Source organism: Sebastes umbrosus, chromosome 8 (genome assembly GCF_015220745.1).
Source record: "Sebastes umbrosus isolate fSebUmb1 chromosome 8, fSebUmb1.pri, whole genome shotgun sequence".
Lineage (NCBI taxonomy): Eukaryota > Metazoa > Chordata > Actinopteri > Perciformes > Sebastidae > Sebastes > Sebastes umbrosus.
The window spans coordinates 17425030-17446276 of NC_051276.1; the positions used below are offsets into that span (position 1 = coordinate 17425030).

Here is a 21247-nt window from a genome sequence, read left to right on the forward strand (position 1 = left end):
AGGTTTAATAAGATTTTCATACTTCATATACTCCTCTCCTCCTTCCCCTTTAGACCAATCCACCTTACCTGGCCAAGCTGATCTTCCAGATGCCTCAAAACAGGTCCACTAAGTTTATGGACACTGTGGTCTTCACCTTGTACAACTACGCCTCTAACCAGAGAGAAGAATACCTGCTGCTCAAACTCTTCAAGACGGCTCTGGAAGAGGAAATCAAGTGAGAACTACAGCTTTAATCAATACTGTGCCATAATATTAAGTCACTATATGGTTATAATATATTACGATTACATACGTGACTGTACGATCCTTAGAATAGTTTGGAATTCCTCAAAAACGCACATGCACATTTTGTGTTTTGTTTGGCGGACAGTGTTGATGAGCTGTACCGTTTTCTCCACGTGTCTCAGTTCTAAGGTGGACCAGATCCAGGACATAGTGACGGGGAACCCAACAGTCATCAAGATGGTGGTGAGCTTCAACAGAGGTGCACGCGGCCACAACACTCTCAGGCAGTTGCTGGCTCCGGTGGTCAAAGACATCATCGAGGACAAGAGTTTAGGCATCAACACCAACCCAGTGGACGTGTATAAAGCCTGGGTCAACCAGTTGGAGACGGCCACAGGAGAGGCCAGGTAGGGGGGAATACAGTGGGTGAAAATATTGCTGACAGGGGTGGTTGTCCATGTGTATGGTCCGAGGTTTGCTATATATGGTGATTTGATATATATGATGTGCCCTGTGGTCAGGTGTGTTGACCTTTGTTATGGTATTTTTGGGGGGTTCATTTATCATTTGTGTAGTTTTTATTATAAAATGAAAAGATTTTCTGTTGAGGGTCTACAGGTAGTTTTACATGTTGTGTCCCATTGTATTGTATTGGTAACCTTTTCCAAAACATTTAAGTTTAAGGTTAAGCTCTCTTTTTTTTTTTTTACACTGTACTGACATTACTGATACGAGCACGAATAGTTTATGGTATGCTTTAGAAATTATGAAATGAAATGTAAAAAAGACCCCCGCCATGAAAACTGACACCAATGAGCCTTACACATGCCTACTGTTGTTTTCATCCCGCAGCAAACTGCCTTATGAAGTGACTCCCGAGCAGGCCATGTCACATGAGGAAGTACGCAGTAGGCTGGAGGCGTCCAGTCTGGCACTACGGTCCGCTACAGATAAGGTCTTGAATTCCATTGTGTCCTCGCTGGATAATATCCCGTAAGTTTTAGGACCTGTTAAGTGTCAATGTCCACTTATCCTTTGTGCTCTCTGTGACAGTACTGCTTGTCCATGCCTGATCATATTGGTCAGCATGATTTTGTTGACTCTCTAGTGGCTTTTTTAAACCTAATTAACAGTAAGGAATAATAAGATGTGATGTGTTTTTGACGTTTTCCATTGAAAGTGTTCTAACAAAGTTATTCAAAACTTGATGGAATTCAGTTTCTTTCTGTTATACAGGTTTGCACAAAATAGCACAATACAGTAGAATGCAGTCTAATACAATGCAATATTTGTAAAAACTCCAAACTTTGATATGTTTTGACTGTGTGAGAGGTGTTGATTCAACTCTTGAGACCATAGTTTGGTGTAGTTGCTGTGTTGTACTGGACGACATTAAACTGTCACTGTTATTTTGTCCACCCCCTGCATCCTGCCTCAGTATTGTTTCAACAGGAAATACCTTAAGTCATGGTGCATTCCTTAAATCACATTTCACATGTTTATATGGTGAAAGTAATTGGAAGGAAACAAAAAAATTGTTTTCTCTCTGCATTTGATTTTATTTATTTATTTATTACCTAGCATTTTTATCCTTTTGTTTTTGACCTACTTTTTTAAAAATCTATTTTTCTATTTTTTGTCTCTCTTCTATTTTTGTAATATTATTTTTCAACAATATAATGAGAACAACATGACTGAAATAGGGCTAGACAGGATATGATCATATGCTTTGGCATGTCATTAGCCACTCATTCTGGTTGTTAAGGTTTCAGCTGCATGTTGGGACATGCTCATTACTAGATAATCATTGCTTTGGATCCAGCAGTCATCTGGTCAGTTGCTCCAACACAAAAACAGAACGCTGCTGTGTTCTTCATTCGTCACATCCAAGTAACCCAGTTCTGTGATTGGGACATACATATTCATCTTTTGATTATTTATTTAATGTAAAAAAAAATCCCAACAAAATTTCAAAAACTGCTAAAGACTTACCACTAGATGGTGCACATGTTATGTATGTATACATAAAGAGACACTGAAATCCATCAATACTTGCAGTCATTAATGCAAGTATCAATGCTTCCAATAAGTCCTCTATTCTATCTAGTCTGTCATGAGCTTGCTATATAATTTGTCCTACAGTATGTGCATGTTATTATGTGTTTGATGTCCCATCAATGCTTTTTGTTTTGCATGTAGTTATGGCATGAGATACATAGCAAAAGTTCTGAAGAACAGTCTCCATGAAAAGTTTCCAGATGCGTCCGAGGATGAGCTGATGAAGGTACAGTAGAAGCCCTCGGATGTGTTCATGTATATTTGTGTGTTATCATTCACAGTACAGTGTGTTAAGTGCGTTGTTATTGTGAGCATGCTGAGGTGAGTTAGCTATTTAATTTTACAAAAGTTTTTAGTGATGTGTTCTCTTCTTTTCATGACAGATTGTAGGAAACCTGCTGTACTACCGCTACATGAACCCAGCCATCGTGGCCCCGGACGGCTTCGACATCATCGACATGTCAGCGGGAGGGCAGCTTCACGTAGACCAGCGTCGTAACCTGGGATCTGTGGCAAAGATGCTGCAGCATGCTGCCGCCAATAAGCTGTTTGAGGGCGAGAATGCACATATGACGCCGATGAACAACTACATATCTCAGACATATGAGAAGTTTAGGTAAGAAAGGAGAAATTAATTAATATCCTGTGTAGGTGGTACAAACGTTCTGAAGAAGCTTTGATTTGTCTGTCCAAACGTTGCATGACATCTTATAATATGCTTTTTGGTTAAAAAACAACAACATGATAAAGGGTACAAGTTCTGGTACAAGTGACGCTGCACATACAAAAATAGATTTTGCTTTCGGGAACACGTTAAGCTGACATGGTGGAAGTAGAGGTAATCCTGGCAAAGGAAGAAGCTATTATCTGCTGTATCAGCAAGTGGGAGACGTGTTCACAAAAATCAACTGACCTTCAGACAGACCTGTACAAAGTCCCAAATAAGAAAGGCCGGGGCCTGTAGGTGGACAGTTATCTGGCTAACATTGCCAAAGAGGTTGACTCATCATTACTGGAAATCCACATTAACCTTAGTCCATTTTCTGGAAATGGTCAGCATGAGCAAATTATCCAAGCTGAAAAAGGTCACAGGCACATTTAATAAAGGAAATCCAGTAATGCTGGCTGTTATCTCTGTCTGGATTTGACACTAATAACAATTAACTACTGATTTTCTTCCTCTTCCAGGGTATTTTTCCAGTCAGCTTGTGATGTCCCTGAACCCGAGGAGAAGTTTAATATTGATGAATACTCAGACATGGTGACTCTGAGCAAGCCTATCATCTACATCTCAATAGATGAGATCATCAATACCCACACGGTAAACCCAAGCATCTCTCAACTTTCACTTTCCCTTGTAATGTTGCAGTCAAATGCACAGTATGCTGATTCTTTATCTTGTGCTAGTACTATGAGTACCAGTAGTACATATTTTAGTATTACCACTACTAGAAGAACAAGTATTATTCGCACTACTACTGCTAATACTAGCAGTACTACTAGGAATTCACAAGTAGTATGTCCCAATTGTATGCATACTACATGCAACAGTACGTACTTTGTAAGGTCAGCTGCAGTACGTGTTAAAAGTAAAAAGAAAAAGTATGCGATTTGGAACGCAGCACCAGTGTATCTGCAGTTTCCATACTGAGTGTGGGCGGCTATATGTCGCCTCCTGTTAATAGGATGTATCGTCATCTCTTGTCCCTTCCTCGTCCTTCTTTATCACTTGTTTCTCTCACAGCCACTTACTTTCTTTACATCATCACCCCATTTCCTTTCTTTACATTTCCAGACCGCTTCCTTGGAAAGGGGGTATAGTGGTGAGGACATCAGTGGGTTAAAGCCATCTGTGTCCTTTTGTCATCAGTTTCACTCTACACTTATTCACACAAGGGATAACAATGGAGATGAAGTGCATGTTGGTTTGAGCAAAAGCTCTCTCTGCCTTCATTTTGCACACAAAGATCATTTTATCTTTTCCTGTAAAAAAAAATGTTTAAATGGGGGAATGATTCATTTCTGTCTTTATTGTATTATCTGTAGGCCTTAACTGGGTGAATTTGTGTGCCATAGGCATAGTCAATACTTATGCTATTATATAACTTGTTATATAACTGTTTATCTTGTAAGAGAAACATTAGCACCTCTGGTCCATAAATCTGTTCTGCTGTTTTCTCTACGGATACATTTAACAAGGTTCATTCACTGTGTCACAATATTTTTCAGTGACTAGTTACACAATAAATATTTAAGACTAATCACATCTGTATTTGTTCAGCTGCTTTTGGAACATCTGGAGGCCATCTCTCCCGACCACAATGATTTGCTGCATGAGCTGCTGCAGGACCTGGGAGACGTCCCTGATGTAGAGACATTGCTCGGTACGGTCAAACAAACATTTATATATATATAATTTGTTTTGATTTCTTTAGTGTATTTATCATTTTACACGCCATGATGCTCTATTTCAGGTGAAGGAGCCGTAGACCCAAATGACCCGAACAAAGAGAGTGCTCTGAGCCAGCTGGCCAAGACGGAGATCTCCCTCACCCTCACCAGCAAGTTTGAGCTGCTGGAAGGAGACGACAGAGACTTGAAGACTCTAATGACAAAGTAAGTTGATTGTTGGAGGACACTGAGACAAATTGCTACATGCAAAGCCTGTTGTCACAATTTCATGTTGCAATCATCTAGATTCTTAAAGTATGAAAACTTATAAATCGGGTACCATAATCCAGTCTTTGATATACATTTAATAATATAGAGTTTTGGATTGCTATGAATGCCGTTAGATGCACTGTACTTAACCCTTCTTGACACAGTGTGTGTTTCTTTGTGGCTATCACTCAGTAGCGTGTCTTTGTCGTCTTTCCTGCTCTTCTATCGTTTCCTGTCCAAAAAGGAAGGGGTTTAGTGGTTAGGGTTATCTTGCCCATAAACATGTATCCGTCTGGATCGGTTTCTTACTGGAGACTGTATTAGAGAGTTGGTCTTCTCCTTATTTTTTGGCATATACAATTTTTTTAAGTTGCAAAATAAATGTAAATGCAGGATTTCTCTGAGTTGATATATGCATGTGTTTTTTTAAATTTGGTTGTAATTGCTTAATGTGTACAGGCCACGCCAGCAAGACTTTGGCAACCAGTTGTAGGAATACAGACAGAATCGTTAGGATTTTCCAAAAATTGTATTTATATTTATATATTTTATTTTATTAAATTTCTTGGAATGGTGAAAAACTGTTTTGCAAAAATATGCCTGGTCTATATTGATTCATTTGTCTAACATACTGTACATATGATGACGATATTGGATCCAAGCCACGTTGTTGGACTTAAAGCAGTTAAGAGAAGGTGATGTTATATAGGTGAGACTAAAATGTTAATTGGCTTGGTAGTATATGAATTGTTTCCTGAGTAAAGCTGAAGGTGGGGTATGACTATTCAATACTGTACTCCGTGGTAACAGGCATGTTACATGTCTGGGTACTAATGACACTTTTCCCAACAAGCTTTCTAAAGTGAAGTTTTCTCTACCATCAGATGACTATATTGTTTTGGTTTAGGTGACATTACACCTGAACAAAGAGGTCCGGCTCTCAATGATAATCTTATTCTGTGTGTATCAGGACAAAAAAGCTAATAGTGGACGTGGTTCGGATTCAACCTGGAGAGACCTTGCCTGAAATTCTCGAGACCCCGGCTTCTGTCCCACAGGTGATATTTTCTTCTATCTTGTTTTTCTTTACGCATACTGTGTACTCAACAGCCAATTCTATTTGTCAAATGAATATATGCACTGAAGTTTTAGTTTTTTTTAGTTATAGTTCTAACAGTTTTTTGCACTTCTTATATGACTTTGCTCCCGAAGGAGTCGGAGCATACTAAGGTTGTAGAGCGCCGGGCCGTCCAGGACGCTCAGACACCCGAAGGCCTGAAGAGCAGCCCGGCAGTACTGGAGGACAGCCAGCTGCCTCTCGAGCAGAAGAAGAGGAAGATCCTGAGGAACCTCCGTAACCTGGAGCAGGCTGGCATCGTCACTATCAGTAACAAATACCAGGACGTCATCAATGACATATCAAAGGTACACAAGCAGCTCTTCATTCACATAGTAGGATGCATGCCTCCGATGCTCCATGTATTGTTGGGTCTGTTCGGCTTCTGAATGTGTAAAGTGCATCGACAGGACATTCGCTACCAAAGACGCTACAGACAGAGGAGGAAGGCCGAGCTTGTGAAGCTCCAGCAGACACTGACAGCACTCAACTCAAAGACAGCCTTCTACCAGGACCAGATGAACTATTATGATACCTACATCAAGACCTGCCTGGACAACCTCAACCGGAAGTGAGTTGTACATTTTTACTTTACTTTGTGTGAGTGAAGAGTTTTTCAAAATATTTTTTTCTCACTGTGTAAATAATAATCTTACTTCCTGTTATTTGTGTTGTGTGGATGGTTTGATGGCTAGGGGCAAGGTTTTGTGATTTTAACTTATGTATTACTGTGTTTCGTGTGTCCAGGAATTCACGCAGATCTATAAAACTGGACAGCAAAGGAGAAAATAAGGGCAGTAAGAAGTGGAAGCCACAGTCTCTGAAGTACACAGCAGCAAAGCTGCATGAGAAAGGAGTCATCCTGGAGATAGAAGGACTTCAGACAAACCAGTGAGTTGAGCTGAGCTATAAAAAAGGACTGGGAATTTAATGTTACTCTTTACCACTGGTCAGTTTTTTGATTTTTACTAACATTTACAGCACCTATAGTGAAGTTTCTATTGTTAGGCTGTGACATGTAGAGACATTTTGATCAAATCTATCCCAAACCCAACCAACCAAATAACCCGCCGACCCGCCAACATCAATGTTTCAAATGAGTCCCTTTTCTACATTGCTCAAAAGAACAAACTATGTACCATATCATACGTAAGGCAGAGCAAGTTTCTAGCCAGTGCAAGCAAGGCTGAAGATTTTATACAAGGGTTTATACAAACAAGAATCTGTAGTTTCCATTAGTTTAATCGTATCCAACTTCAGAATATGATTTTTTCCAAGAAGAGGAAAGATGCCTGTTCAAAGTAATGAGACTTGGTTATGAACTGGTTTCTAATATACAAAACGTAGGATGTGCCTTATCAGCTTTTTTTTGTGGAAAAAAAAATATTATTAGAGGTATTGTTCAGTGAGATGACGTCTGTCTTCATACTTCATCTGTTATTCTGAAAACCATTACCAAGCTGTTTATTGTGTTTCTGAGTTTAACTGTTAAACTGCACCAGAGTATATAAATATAATGATAAAATATAATGTATAAAGAAAGGGACTTAAATATAAATATGTTTAAAATGATTTACTACAGTGGGTCCTATGGACAGTTCCTCCAAATACTACTATCATTTTGTTTTTGTATTTATGCAATAATAGGGCAAGAAACTGTAAAAATCATTATCGTGGTTTTGTGCAGTTTAGTCACTTTTTGTGATTAATCTCATGCTATTGCCTCTCTCTCTTTTCTTTCAGGTTCAAAAATGTCATGTTTGACATTTCACCCACTGAGGAAGTTGGAGATTTTGAGGTGAAGGCCAAGTTTATGGGAGTTGAGATGGAAAAAGTCCAGCTTCATTTCCAGGTAAACATTTCCCAAGTGCGTCAGAATCTCATGAAATAAAGCAGCTGACTAGACGACACTAAACCGCGATGACAGATTGTTTAATGTCCTTTTCCACTCATCGGATTCCTTGCGGGAAATATCACAGAAACAGAGCAAACATCTGGCGATAAAGACTAAAGTAGTGGACACATTTGTTGTAATGAATTCTCTGTATGTATCGTTCTATCACGTATGAACAAATATTAGATATACAGAGAATTTATGAATAAAGGTGTGTACAGAATAGACCAGAGGGGCCACAAATTGTTCGTAAAACAATTACTGAAAACGTCTGTTAAAAAGCTTTATTGTGTGTGTTTCTCACTGCATCTATTTGTGTTCTGTGTCCAGGACCTCCTTCAGCTGCAGTACGAAGGCGTGGCCGTCATGAAGATGTTTGACAAAGCCAAAGTCAATGTTAATTTACTCATCTTCCTCCTAAACAAAAAATTCTATGGAAAATGAGAAGGTAAAGAACGAGGAGGAGCGAGGGGAAACAGATTGTGCCTTCTGACGGTTTGTTGAACATAATTAATTTAGTCAGAAAACATCAGATGGTGCAGGACAGTGTTTAGTTTCATCTGATTTATGATTTGATGGATCACACCAAAATGAAATGTTCCACTAAATGTATCCGTTCTGTATTTTTTCCACGTGGTGATTGTAAATGTAATATATTTTTAAGAATGAAATTGTAATGATATTCATGTTTTGTATGTAAAAGCTAGGAAACACACTGTTATTGTTACGTTGTACGTTGAAACACGTGTCTATTAGTTCAGAAATAGAGCCGGCCTGGTTGGCTTTATGCAAATACTGTAGTTTACCAGTGCCTTTTAATTAAAAAAATGTTTTAATTAATAAAACATCTAAACATTTTAAAAGCTACAACTGATGTATTTTTAATATGTATTATCAGTATATATGTAATTTCTAATGTTTGAACAATGTGCATAATAAATTACTTACAGTATGTCTTATTGTTTATTCTCATATGTCAGCCATATACGGCTAGTAGGCTATTACTTTATTTCTTATTATTTCCTTAACATGTTTTATTTTTCATCAAAAGTAGTAGTTGTTTTCATCTGAGGCTCCAGGTCACTGGTCCACATTATATCTCTGTAATGGGGAGGAGATGTGCAGTGAAGGGGAGGCGGAGTATCCTCTCTGCACTGTAATAACATGTTTGATACTGGCAGAAACACACTTCAGTAACTCTTCAGGCAAACTGATCTCAACTCACTTCTAGGTGTAAAATATTTGGAGGATATTCAGTGAAGCCATGGTTCACCTCCTGTACATAGGGTTGTTGTTGGTGTTGTTTTCTCTCCAGAGCTCAGCAATCGCCCCCCAAAATGGTAAGTTGCTTTTGTAACAATAAACTGTGTAACACTCTGTAATACTTCTTAACTGATTATTGTGTAATGTTATATGACTGTAGTTTGTATAGGCCTGTACTCTCTGCTTGGTTTTACAAATGCAAGATGTGGTAACATTTATTATTATTGTAAAAACACAATACATTTAAGTAGGCTACAATTCTGAGGTATAGGCTTTACTAGCATTTAGATTTTATGCTACTTCATACATCTACTCCTTAACATTTATTTGATAGTTATAGTTATTTGCAGGTTAAGATTGTACCTACAAAACATGTTGAGCTTGTAATATATGATTCATAGCGAGACTAACCAACAATATATAAAGCAAATATGATTTAAAAAGTTATTTTTATAAAACGGTCACTATATCCTGACAGTAGTGCATGAGACAGGTAATCTGAAAAAAAAATCATGTAGGTGCAGAAGTCTTGTTTTCTCTCAAAACACTTGAATTACAATATGCTGAAAGGTTATTAAGGATTTTTTACCCAATGATGCCAAAAATAGTCTGCCTACTGCTTAGGCAGACTAACTTTAAGTACATGTTGCTGATATTTCATAAGTAATATTTTGAAGGCAGGACTTTTACTTGTAATGGAGTATTTCTACAATGCAATATTACTACTTATTCAAGTACAGTATCTAAATACTTCTTCCAATACCATTAGTCGTGGAAGAACATGAACAGGTCACCAGTTTACACTAAGCCTCTTTGGGATCTCTCTGCTGCCTGGGAAGCTTACTTAGTGTTAAATAAGATGATTGATACTGAAATACCTCCATTCTATAACTGTACTAACTCTATCATGTTAAAGATGTGTGGTGGTGCTGCATCATATATTTGTAAAAAATCAGAGATTATGAAATTAGCTTTTTAAAGAGTGAGGTTAGCAAAATTACAAAAACAACACACACAGTTTCTTACATATTTCTGGGCTTATCTAGAGAGAAACTGTTCATGGTGAAGTCTGTACTGTAGTAGTGTCCAGAGTAACAGATCTTTCACATACACATGAAAAAAATCTGCATGGCCATATACCACTGGAGGTAGGCCTAAGTGTAAATTGGGTAACCTAACCCTTTAAGAGTGCTGTATATTATTTATAAATTTACAAAGAATGTATAACTTGAAAAAAACACTGATGTATCCTCCTCTGTTTCCCTGTGACAAGGCTCCGCGCCCTTCCTGCGGACTTTCTCTGGTCACTTTGTAACCGTCACTGATGAGCCTATAGACTACGTTGACCTGTCTGTAGACAGTTGGCGGGATGACGGGGAGTCTGGCTCGGGGTCGGAGCAGGAGCCGGTGAAAAGACACGGCCCACACCGCCCCCCCCAGAAGCACTATTCTGTCTCAGAGGAAGCTAAAGGTTTCCTCCAGGGTCGCCTGGCAACGAGCTTCGTCCCCACCGTTTACACCCTCGTCTTAATCGTCAGCGTGCCCCTCAACCTCGTTGCCGTGGTGATGTTTGTGCATCACGTCCGTCCCAGAAAACCGGCGGTGATCTACATGCTGAACCTGGCCTGCGCTGACCTGCTGTTCGGCCTGCTCCTTCCCTTCAAGATCGCCTACCATTACCATGGCAACAACTGGATCTATGGCTCCTTCATGTGCAGAGTTGTCACAGCAGCTTTCTACTGCAACATGTACTGCTCTGTCCTGCTCATAACGTGTATCAGTATTGACCGTTTCCTGGCCGTGGTGTACCCCATGAACTCACTGACGTGGCGCAGCCCTCAGACAGCTTCAGCTGTGTGCGCCGCCATGTGGCTGTTGGCCCTCGGAGGAGTGACCCCGCTCCTCATCTCTGGCCAAACCATGTATTTGCCAGAACTGGGCATCACCACCTGCCATGATGTGCAGGATGTGGGAACACTACAAGCCTACTATCTTTACTTCTTCCCCATCTACTCCTCCATCTTCTTCTTCATCCCTCTCATCTTCACCGCTGTCTGTTATGTGCGTATCATTCAGGCTCTGGCAGCAGCCAACGTGCAGAACCGCTCCAGGAAGACTCGGGCCGTGGTGATGGCTGTGGTCGTGCTGGTGGTGTTTGTGGTCTGCTTCGCCCCCACCAACATCATCCTGATGGTTCACTATGTTCAGCTGTCCCACAAGTCCAGCGACAGCTCCTACCAGGTGTACCTGCTCTCCATGTGCGTAGGCAGCCTCAGCTGCTGTCTGGATCCGGTCCTGTATTACTTTGCCTCCTCTCAGTGCCAGAAGCAGGTGGCGGCACTGCTCAGATGCAGGCGACTGGCGCGAGCAGAGAGCAGCTCAGGAACACAGAGTACAAGAACCAGCGGGCGGAGAGACAGCGGCAGGTCTTGCAAGATGGAGAGTGTTCAAACTGACCTGGGGAGTCATTACAGCAGGCTGGTGGCTTAACTACATGGACATGACGATCCTGCTTCTGAGACACTTTTCAAACTGGCACACACAGTACAATACATCAGAGTCCATGTGTATTTAGATCCTGACTAAGGAAAGGTTTGGGTTGGATCAAAAGAGTGTGTCCAGAGCCTGGTAGTGCTGGACTTAAATTAGCTTATTGGATAACCAATTAGCCTTTTTGTTATTTTGTAATCTCAAAATATATCCAGCAGGACAGTGGGTGGTGTGTTTGAGTCATTCGCAGACCATATTCTGCCATTCTTTTCAGATTTATGTTTCATATTCTTGCTTTCAGTGAATCATAGGAACTTTAAACATTCAGTGTATAATAATACGAGTTTTAATCTGAAAAACATTACATGTGATGTAACTGCATTATTGTAAGACAAATATCATCATCTGTTATAGGTTTTTAGAAGTAAATATGTAAAATCATTAGTCACTTGCACCGGCATTCATAGCATAGATAATTCCACAGATACAAAACTACTACATTACACGTATTTCTGCTAAATTCAAATGTTGCTGTATCTCTTCATCTTTTTTTTTTTTTTATTGCTGCTCACTCTGTGCTCTCTTTGTCGTCGGGGCAGAGCTCTGAAACACAGGAAAACATAAAAACAAACAAAAAAATACAACTGTAAGAGAAGAAAGCAAATATTCCCTGAGCATCAAGGAGAATTTCAGCAGCATTTCCATTTCCTGACCATATGTATTGTACTGCATGTAGTTTGTTGTATAAAAAACACAATGTATAATCATATTTAAATGTTGCATTTCATAATACAACATCTCCACCTTGTGGCAACTTGTGTTGACTCACAGGTCCGGCTTTGTTTTTTTTAGCTACAGTCATTACAGTTACTGAAGACTCACTGACCTGTTTTACCATCGTAGCTGTGAAAGTTCTCTGGGAAGCTCAGACACCCAACTTGTTTCCTGAAAATTTCAACATCTTCGAGATCTATTTTTCCAGTCCTCGCTGAAAGAGAAGGGAAATTTTAAAAGGAGATATCACATTTGTAACTCTGACCACAGCTGTGTTTTAAACCGATGAGGAACTTACTGAACTGCAGGACGTATCTACCGGTGACATCCCCGTTTCGAAAGGTGTCTGTCCACAGCAGGCAGTCGGAGCAAGTCTGTAGAATATGTCCTTTGTGGTCTGAGATATTTTCTTTAAAAGAACAGCAGAGGGATTGATTATTATGCAATATTATTTATATAATACTATCTGTTGTCTTGGATGCTCTTAATAATCCTGTTGCTAAGGAAAGAAGCTTCATCTCATGTGCGACTTACTGCGAAATGTGGTGGCAATTCCTGAGACTGTAGCATTTACCTCCCCCAAGATACACCGATTACTAAGAAACAAGAATATGCTGTGACAGAACACGTTTTCACAAGCTTCAAATTTAACATGCTGCCTGAAAAGGTCAACCTTCTTCCTAATATTGTGCCACAAACTCTATTTAAGGGTGATTCTGCACCAACATATTTAATAAACTAAATCAGCAAACTTACAAGCAGTGATCTCCCCAACGTAATGTCACGACTTGACTGTCAGAAGTGGCAGACAAGTCGATCCAGGAGCTTTTCAGAGACTCCAGTGCCTTGTGGTAGGGCTTGGGGTCACCAGCTCCCATCACATACACCCATTTTCCAAAAACCTTCACATAAAAAGTCCAGATTCATGTATTGTGTTGATATTTCTTTTTAAATAAAACCAACCATCTTAGGGATAAATCAGACAAAACTTACCAGTTTGGGATCCTCTGGCATAAAAGGTTTGACCAGGTCCTTACAGTCGGGTGCCGATGCAGCACTGAGGGAAGTGAGAGCCAACAGAAATACAACAGCAGGCAGAGCCATGCTCAGACAGAGGGATGAGGATGAGATAGAGGAGGGAGAGTCGGCAGCACTGCAGAGGATGTCTGCAGCAGAAAACTTCTAACGCTGATTCATTTTCCCTCTGGGGTTTCAAATTAAAAAAAAGTCGTTGTGCAAGTGCTAATAATGGGGAGGAGGGGGTTTCTACAAACTCAGATACACCAGTGAAGGTTTTTTTAATGACCGTGCAGACCCATGCAGATTTCTTTTGCTCAGCATTGAATGGCCAGCTCCACAGTCCTCTGTTGCCCGTAGCGCTGCCCCTGAATGAACTCAGGCAAAGTGCCAAGACTTGTCTCTGACTGTTGAGACATTTTAAAAAGGACCTGAAGCGGCTTTTCTTCAGTACAACGAAGGTTGTTTCCCTGTGGGTCTGAGTGAACTCCTTTTGGCGACAGTTTAAAAGTTTGACGTCTTCTTTCTCCCCCTAACAGAGACGTAACCCAGCAACAGTCTTTGTTGAAGTTTCTGGGAACAGCAGTGCATTTGAGTAGTAGTTTTGGTGAAGTGTTTAATCTTGACATAATGTTTTAGAGGAGTGTCTGGCATCTTCTTTTGTATTTGAAAGGTTAGAGAAATGTTGGAGCTCAGAAGAAGACTTTTTTTCTGAATAATGGTAGGAATAAATGACGAGAACACAACAAAGAGCCTGAAAGCTGTTTTATTTACCTCACACAACCAGTTGGAAATAGTTATATACTCAACGATTTACAGATTGTTAAATTGATTCGAAGTAGGCATTTAAGTGGATTTTTCAGAACCTGACAGAATCTGCTTTGAGCTATTCAGATGTCACATTTCCTAAACTAAATCATGAAAGGTCAAACAGCTTAGCAGGCAGAGACACAGTAATAAGACTAACTGGACCACGACTAAATGACAAGTTATTCCACAGCATAATCTTATATCAGCGCATTTCACATGAAGATCACATTACAACACTATTAAGTACATGTTAAGCTGTATGCATGCTGCCCAAACGGCTATGACGTCTCTGTGCTCTGCTTTACTTTGCTGTAGGCTCAACATCAGGTTGATCGTCCTCTGTACTCTCGGGAGCAGTTGTAGCAACTTCCCTTTCATCCGGACACAGATCTGAAATAAGAGAAAAATTATGAGAATAGTGAAAACAATAGCATGAAGAAAGCATAATTTGATGATTTAATTGGATAAAATACAGAGCTCAAAGGACGGCTGACCTAGTCCTCCAAAGTAGTACTCTGGGAGGAATTTAAGACACTCGGCCTGCTTCTTGAAGGTCTCTAACTCAGAGGGCTCCAGAGTGCCGTTCCGTGCTTTAAAAGAGGTGCCAAAGGAGCAAACGGGGAGGGGGAGGGAGGACAGAAAATAGAGACAAGTGGTCAAAATATGCACGATAAACAGTGTATTTTTACTTAAATCAGCAATGGAGGGGGAAAAAAAACCTTACTGAAGAGGAAAAGGTATCGTCCCTTTGACTTGCCATCAGGGAGGAGTGTGGTGTCTTCGGACAGGAGGCAGTCGGAGCAGGTCTCATAGTACTTCCCATCATGATATGAAGTGTGACCCTTGATATTAACTGTGATACATCAGGAAAACAAGGCTTCCACATCAATGTACCCATAATGCAAGATATTAAATGAGTGAAATGAACAAATATAAAATCTTGAGATATTGTATTTGGAGTCTTGTGTGACTTTCTTGAAACCCACCAACACACCTTGGTATTGTGCTTTGGCTGCATGCATTACCCACATATCATCAAACAGGAAAATATGAATAGAGATACATACAAGTGGTGTGACTGGTCATCCCCGAGATGGTGGCATTGGCTATACCTTGAAGGCATTTATCTTCTGATAATCTTGTCATGAAAAAAAAAGATTAACAATCCACATCAAACTTTCAAAACTCTTAACCATCATCTTTTGTAAGTGAGAGCAAATGGATCATAACATTATTATCTGCAGTGTCCTTACAGGCGGTCGGCCCAGTAGATGGTCATGTCTCCGCTGTCTAAGGAAGCTGACAGGTCCACCCAGGAGCTGTTCACCGACTGCAGGTCGTTCTTCAGGTCAGGCTGGTCCCACGACCCCACGTGAAGCACCCACTTCCCATAGATCTGCCACAAAAACACCGAGGTGAAACATCCACACAACTCACTCACATGACTGCGCTGCTTATCTGTGTTAGAGTGCGATCATACTTTATTTTTTCCAATAGAAGAGGATAGTCTTTGAAGGAGGTTTAAAGAGATAGATATAGCTTTCCTTTATTTTGTCATCATTGTAAAGGGATTCATATTGTTGAGATTGAAGGTTCAGTTCAATTCAGTTCAGTTGACAAATAAAATGTTTTAGCCAGCATAGATGAGAAGTCTTTAAAATGCTCAGAAAAATTGACATTTTAGCATCTACACTCCCGTGACAACTGGATCTGCTGAGGAGTAGGTTTGTTTGCAATATAATCGAAAGCCCCAGAACAGCTTAATGGACCTTGTGGGGGGATTGTTTAATTAATTGCATAATATTGGTTTATTTCCTAGGGGAAATGACTTGGGTTTGCTATCTGCTATGAATTGCAATTGAATTAAAAATGGAAATTTCTACTAAAGATCTAAAGTTCTTTGCTAAAGGCACATAAAATCACAGTTTTTCTGTTAAGAGGGTACATAATGTAGCCTATAGCCTCGATTTACAAGATGCATTAATATGCATGGGAAATTGGATATGCTTTACTAAGGTAAAATGATAAACCAAGATAATATATATATAACAGATTGGCTACACAGATGCACAACTACTGTTATTTTTAAGAGCGATACAATTAATGACAAATTGTGTTTAAAAAATGATTTAAATTTGTAACAGCTTTGTAGCACATTTTAATGCAGGTTAACACCAAAGCAAAACTCAGCTAATCAAGTTACATTAACACACAGCGCTGTGCTACAAAAGCCTCCTCACACATGACCAGCTCATAACAAATGATCACTGATACTCACGGGGCTGTGGCTGTCCAGCACCAGAGGCTTGACCAGCTCTTTACAGTCCAGTTCAGATGCAGCACCCAGGGAGGTGAGAGCCAGCAGAGCTACAACCAGCTGTGCAGCCATGGCTCAAGACAGCAGGCAGCCAGAGAGCAACACTAGTGTCAGGGATCCTGCCAGCTAGAGCCTCCTCAAAGCAACCAGGGGAAGTGTTCTGTAACAGTGGGCTGGGCCACACACACACACACACACACACACACACACACACACACACACACACACACACACACCGTCACTTTTCACATCCAGTCAGCGAGGGCTTGTGTCCTATTTATCCCGTTACATAACAGCCAGCTGGCAGAGTCTGAAAAGCAAGACCCCTGCATCTTTCAATATGTGAACACCCCCCTGCACAGAGTCACACACATAACAGGCACAAAGACAGAAACAATCAAAAGAAACACACACACAAACACACACACACACAGTCGTGTTTCTTCAAGTCTTCGACCTAAAATGTAATGATTTACATCATGGGGACGTGCATTTTGTCCCAAAAAGGAAGGCAAGTCCTCATAATGTAACTGTGTTAACGGGTTTAGGTCCCCACAACATGAGTGATACACGTCCACCCACACACACACACACACACACAGGTACAAACACACAAACGTCTCCTCCCCTGTCCTCATCTCTTATTTCAGCAATGGCTTCAAAACATTACAATTATCACATTACATGAACTGCTTTTATTTGCTAAGTCATTGAACACACACAAGATGGACTTTAGCGTCTTTGACATTGTGTGGCTTTTAGTTTCCTGAGGGAAGGTGAGAGCTTACATAACATGTAGTGACCTCCATTTCTCAGACACAGTTCAGAGATTGGTCGTTCAGTTTGGTTTGTTTTTTTGTAGATGGGAAGTAATGAGTACTAATAGTGATAATAAAACTTCACATGATGTGTTAGTCATAGTACGACAACATACTTCATGTGCTTCTTGTGAAGTGTCAATCAGGGACGTCACTTGTCCTAATATTGTGCTTGGCAAACACACTCTTGCCAGATGTTGATCTGGTCCAGCAGGTCAGATACTTATCTGAGGCCCACACACAAAAACCTTGTGATGAGGCTCAGTGAACAATCCATTTGTTCAGTTTTTTTGCAAAATGCCGTTGTCAATATTGGTTAATACATCACCAATTGCGTTTCATGGCCCCGTATCTCGAAGGTTTGGTCAAAGAAGGACAAGTTTGTCAAGCGATGTGGAATGTTTCATGTGTTGGGTATATGTTAGTTTGTGTTTTTGTTCAGTTTGTGGCTACAGATAAAGATCTGCATTAAATCTTCAAAGATAGTAGGGGGAGGTTATGTAACCCACATAATGCAGTACTGTATGTGCCATCATGTAAATGAGGCATCTCTGTGTGTGTGTGTTTTTCACTCTACATGGATGGTGGACTTACAATATCTTGAGGCTGTGTTATGTAACACTAAAAAACTTCATTCAGTTGCTTTGTTTTTTATTCTTGAGTTATATTGAGTCATGGGGAGATATTAACAGTTTCATTTCGCAGTAAATGTATTTGGATACTTGATGGTTAAGAGTGAACTTGGTAAAATTAAGCGAGTGGAAGTTGCACTACTCTTTGATAGTGAAAGAATAAGGTAAAAGGCCACCATCTAGCTCTTCTTTCAGGGAAATCGCCACACAGAGTGCAAGACAACTTCTGAAAGGGCTGCGAAAGTTTCTCAAAGCCATGTAAAAGTGTTCCTCTCCATCCTTCAAGGGGCCCTCCGACAAGTAGACAACATGAAAAGACGAGTGTTGTGATTTAGAACAAGAGTATGCGTGAATGAAACAGTCAGCCAGTCCACAGCCCTGCTTAGTATTTCCATCTTTAACTTCCCCAATGCACATTTTAATCACAGTCCATAACTAATGCTTTGAGTCATAAAAAAACTCACTTTGTTGCAGCCTGTGTTGGACAATGTTTTGTGCAGATCACTGGAGGCTAGTAGTGAGTCACCTTTTTAATACCGGACAGTCTTTTTTATCGCCTACTTTTTATACTGAAACATTTGTCATTTATTGTTTGATTGTCTACTGTCGTTGTTGTTATTGTTGGTTGTTGTATGTATGCGAAAGTACACAGAAATGACAAATAAAGAAGACCTTGAACCTAGCGTCAGTCATACATGCCAAGAGCCAGAAAGTACAAACAGATAGAAGCAGGTGACTTTTGTATGATGGCATCAGATGATTCTATTTCATAAGCTTTTGTAATGTAATAATGATTCCATGTAAACTGTTATTTTATTTTATTTTATTTAACTTTTATAAGTTTGTGCAACATTGGCACTATGTCTGTATTTCTCACCTATGAAAGTATGTATGGATGGGCTAGAAGGCTCCCTCTTTATAGCTGGAGCAGGTTTTTCACTTCGAACTTGGACATTCTTGAAACATATATTTCCATACAGACATATTATAAAGTATATGAGTTGTCTGCATTGTTTCGGGCAGACTCTGATTTGTACTTTTGTCCTACTTTGGGTCTGACCAAGATGTTGAACAAACCAACCTTAACTATATGGACTTGTGACCTGATTGATTGATTTCTTCTTTATTGGATCCAATATAAAAGAATCTCCCTTTCACATGTTTCCTTTTATTGCACTTTATATGCATAAAAGAAAATGCATTCAAGTGGTATCCTATATCATAATCATATCATGATCGACAAATCAGACATTAAATGTGAAATCAGTCCATTCAGTTGTCTTTAATACAGCAATCTACAGGCATGATGAATAACTTCAACAGGCTAAGTAGCTATTTGTTTTCACAAGGCAGTGACAAACTTATAAAAGAGCTGCAACCCCCCTTGTTTCACATTAAACCCCCCTCACTTATATCAAGACATACAGTATGCGACACACACAACTGGTGCTGAGAGTTTACACACACATGAGAGCATACTTGATACAAATTTGGCTCATGGAGTAACTTCAGGCTCTTTATTGTTTTTCCTCCTTTACATCTGTGGCAGCCACCTCCTCAAAAGGGCACAGGTCTGAAACAGAAGGAGGGAATCAAGTTGATGCACATACTCCTTACTGTTGGGTGTGTAGTGGTGAATCAGCGTCTTACCTGTGGTTTCTCCAAAGACGAGTTCTGGTGGGAAGTTGAGGCACGCAGCCTGTTTCTTGAAAACCTCCAGATGAGAGTCGTCCAGTTTCCCAGTTTTTGCTGCGTGGCAGTGAGGGGGAGGAAAAAGTTAATTTCAACAAAATAGAGTGCTAAAATTCAGAGTTTGGGAGTTTTACACATTACAGAAAAGCTGACAGTTATAGACAGCTGTGAACTCACTGAAGATGTAGAGGTATCTGACTTTTGTGGCTCCCACTTTCATCGTCACTGTGTCCGTCCAGACGATGCAGTCAGGGCAGGTCACCAGGTGCTGCCCAATGTGCTCATGATCAGAGCCGTTAAAGTTAACTATTAGATATAAACAGAGGGTTAACATATTGTTGTGCATTTCTAGTTACTGTGGGTTAAAGCACAAATGATAATACGTATCATAATTTACTTACATGTCACCACGGTGGTGTTTCCCGAGAAGGTGAAATTAACGGCTCCAGTGACACATTTTCCACCACTTGTAAGGAGAGGTAAACATAATAAGCATTAAAAGCTGGATTAAGTCTCACCAGTTACCTTATGCATTGATTGTCTTAAAATAATTAACATTAATTTTCAAAAAGTGATCATCAGTTACAATTTGTCTACGTAGCGAAGGGTCATATCATCACCGTCAGGTATGGGTAACAGTTCGATCCAGGAGCTGTTGACATTTCTAAGTTGCTTAAGGAGCTCTTCATTGTCTGATGTTCCAGCATGGAGTATCCATTTTCCAGTAACCTATGACACAGATGTGCAAAATTAAAAATTTCGGTTGTATTACCCAACAATAATAATATACATTATAATTAGGTTAGGTTAAATCATGCAAAACCACCAGCGTGGCTTTTTAAAACAAAGAAAAATGGATTATGTTGTATGTAAATGCCGATGACAGTGTACCTTTGTTTGATCCTCTTGAGGTTTAAGCAGCTCTTCACAGGCTGGATCAGATGCAGCAGTCAGAGAGGAGAGAGCCAGCAGAGCTAAACAAAACTGGACAGACATGATTAGAAGTCAAAATCACAGCCAACTGGATACCACAGCAAGAACAGGACAGCTGTAGTCCTGCAGGAAGGCCGCCCGGAGTCTGACCAGCAGAGGGGAAGTTACATAAATATGGGGGCGAGAGACTTGCGGGGGGTGAATGGGGACTTGGGAGGTGGGCCGAGAGTATGTTTGTGAAATGGTGGCATTGTGTAATAAATAGTTCAAATGCATCTCTGCAGAGACCAAAGGGTATATGTACAGAGGAGTTTCGGCAGTGTTGCAAGAGATACATGGATTACTCCTCTATTTGGTTTTCTCGTGCAGAAGTTAGGTATACATAGTCCCTTGTTCAAGGGAAATATTCTAAAAGGCACCTCAGTGGTGGTAATGAGGGAGGGGTCTGGCTTTTCCCCAACAAGGAAAGAACTGAATAGATTACAGTTATTGTTTCTTCTAAGGTGTTATCGAATTGGAACAGCGGCAGAATTTTTATTTCAA

The 21247-nt window shown here is 40.1% G+C and overlaps 3 protein-coding genes across 4 annotated transcripts in view; 2 read left to right on the forward strand and 1 right to left on the reverse strand.

Moving 5' to 3' along the window:
• The window catches only part of iqgap2 (IQ motif containing GTPase activating protein 2), a 33498-nt gene extending 24588 nt beyond the window's left edge, over positions 1-8910 (forward strand). For both annotated transcript variants that reach the window (XM_037776915.1, XM_037776916.1), the window contains 14 exons: positions 54-217; positions 411-635; positions 1081-1221; positions 2428-2512; positions 2670-2902; positions 3475-3607; positions 4568-4670; positions 4761-4902; positions 5918-6005; positions 6160-6372; positions 6475-6635; positions 6812-6955; positions 7808-7916; positions 8289-8910. In XM_037776915.1, the coding sequence (XP_037632843.1) occupies positions 54-217; positions 411-635; positions 1081-1221; positions 2428-2512; positions 2670-2902; positions 3475-3607; positions 4568-4670; positions 4761-4902; positions 5918-6005; positions 6160-6372; positions 6475-6635; positions 6812-6955; positions 7808-7916; positions 8289-8402 (2055 nt within the window). In that variant the 3' untranslated portion in view covers positions 8403-8910. The remainder of the gene's footprint in view (positions 1-53; positions 218-410; positions 636-1080; positions 1222-2427; positions 2513-2669; positions 2903-3474; positions 3608-4567; positions 4671-4760; positions 4903-5917; positions 6006-6159; positions 6373-6474; positions 6636-6811; positions 6956-7807; positions 7917-8288) is intronic.
• Positions 8911-9045: 135 nt separating this feature from the next.
• Positions 9046-13712, forward strand: f2r (coagulation factor II (thrombin) receptor). The gene is made up of 2 exons (XM_037776960.1): positions 9046-9298; positions 10495-13712. Exons 1-2 carry the CDS (start codon positions 9223-9225, stop codon positions 11709-11711), a joined length of 1293 nt encoding a protein of 430 aa, XP_037632888.1. The 5' UTR covers positions 9046-9222; the 3' UTR covers positions 11712-13712.
• A 540-nt stretch (positions 13713-14252) lies between these two features.
• Positions 14253-16855, reverse strand: LOC119492494. Its single transcript, XM_037776985.1, has 6 exons — positions 16591-16855; positions 15566-15708; positions 15380-15450; positions 15037-15165; positions 14807-14902; positions 14253-14702 (listed from the first exon to the last, which is right to left on the reverse strand). Exons 1-6 carry the CDS (start codon positions 16699-16701, stop codon positions 14614-14616), a joined length of 639 nt encoding a protein of 212 aa, XP_037632913.1. The 5' UTR covers positions 16702-16855; the 3' UTR covers positions 14253-14613.
• Between the last annotated feature and the right edge of the window lie 4392 nt (positions 16856-21247).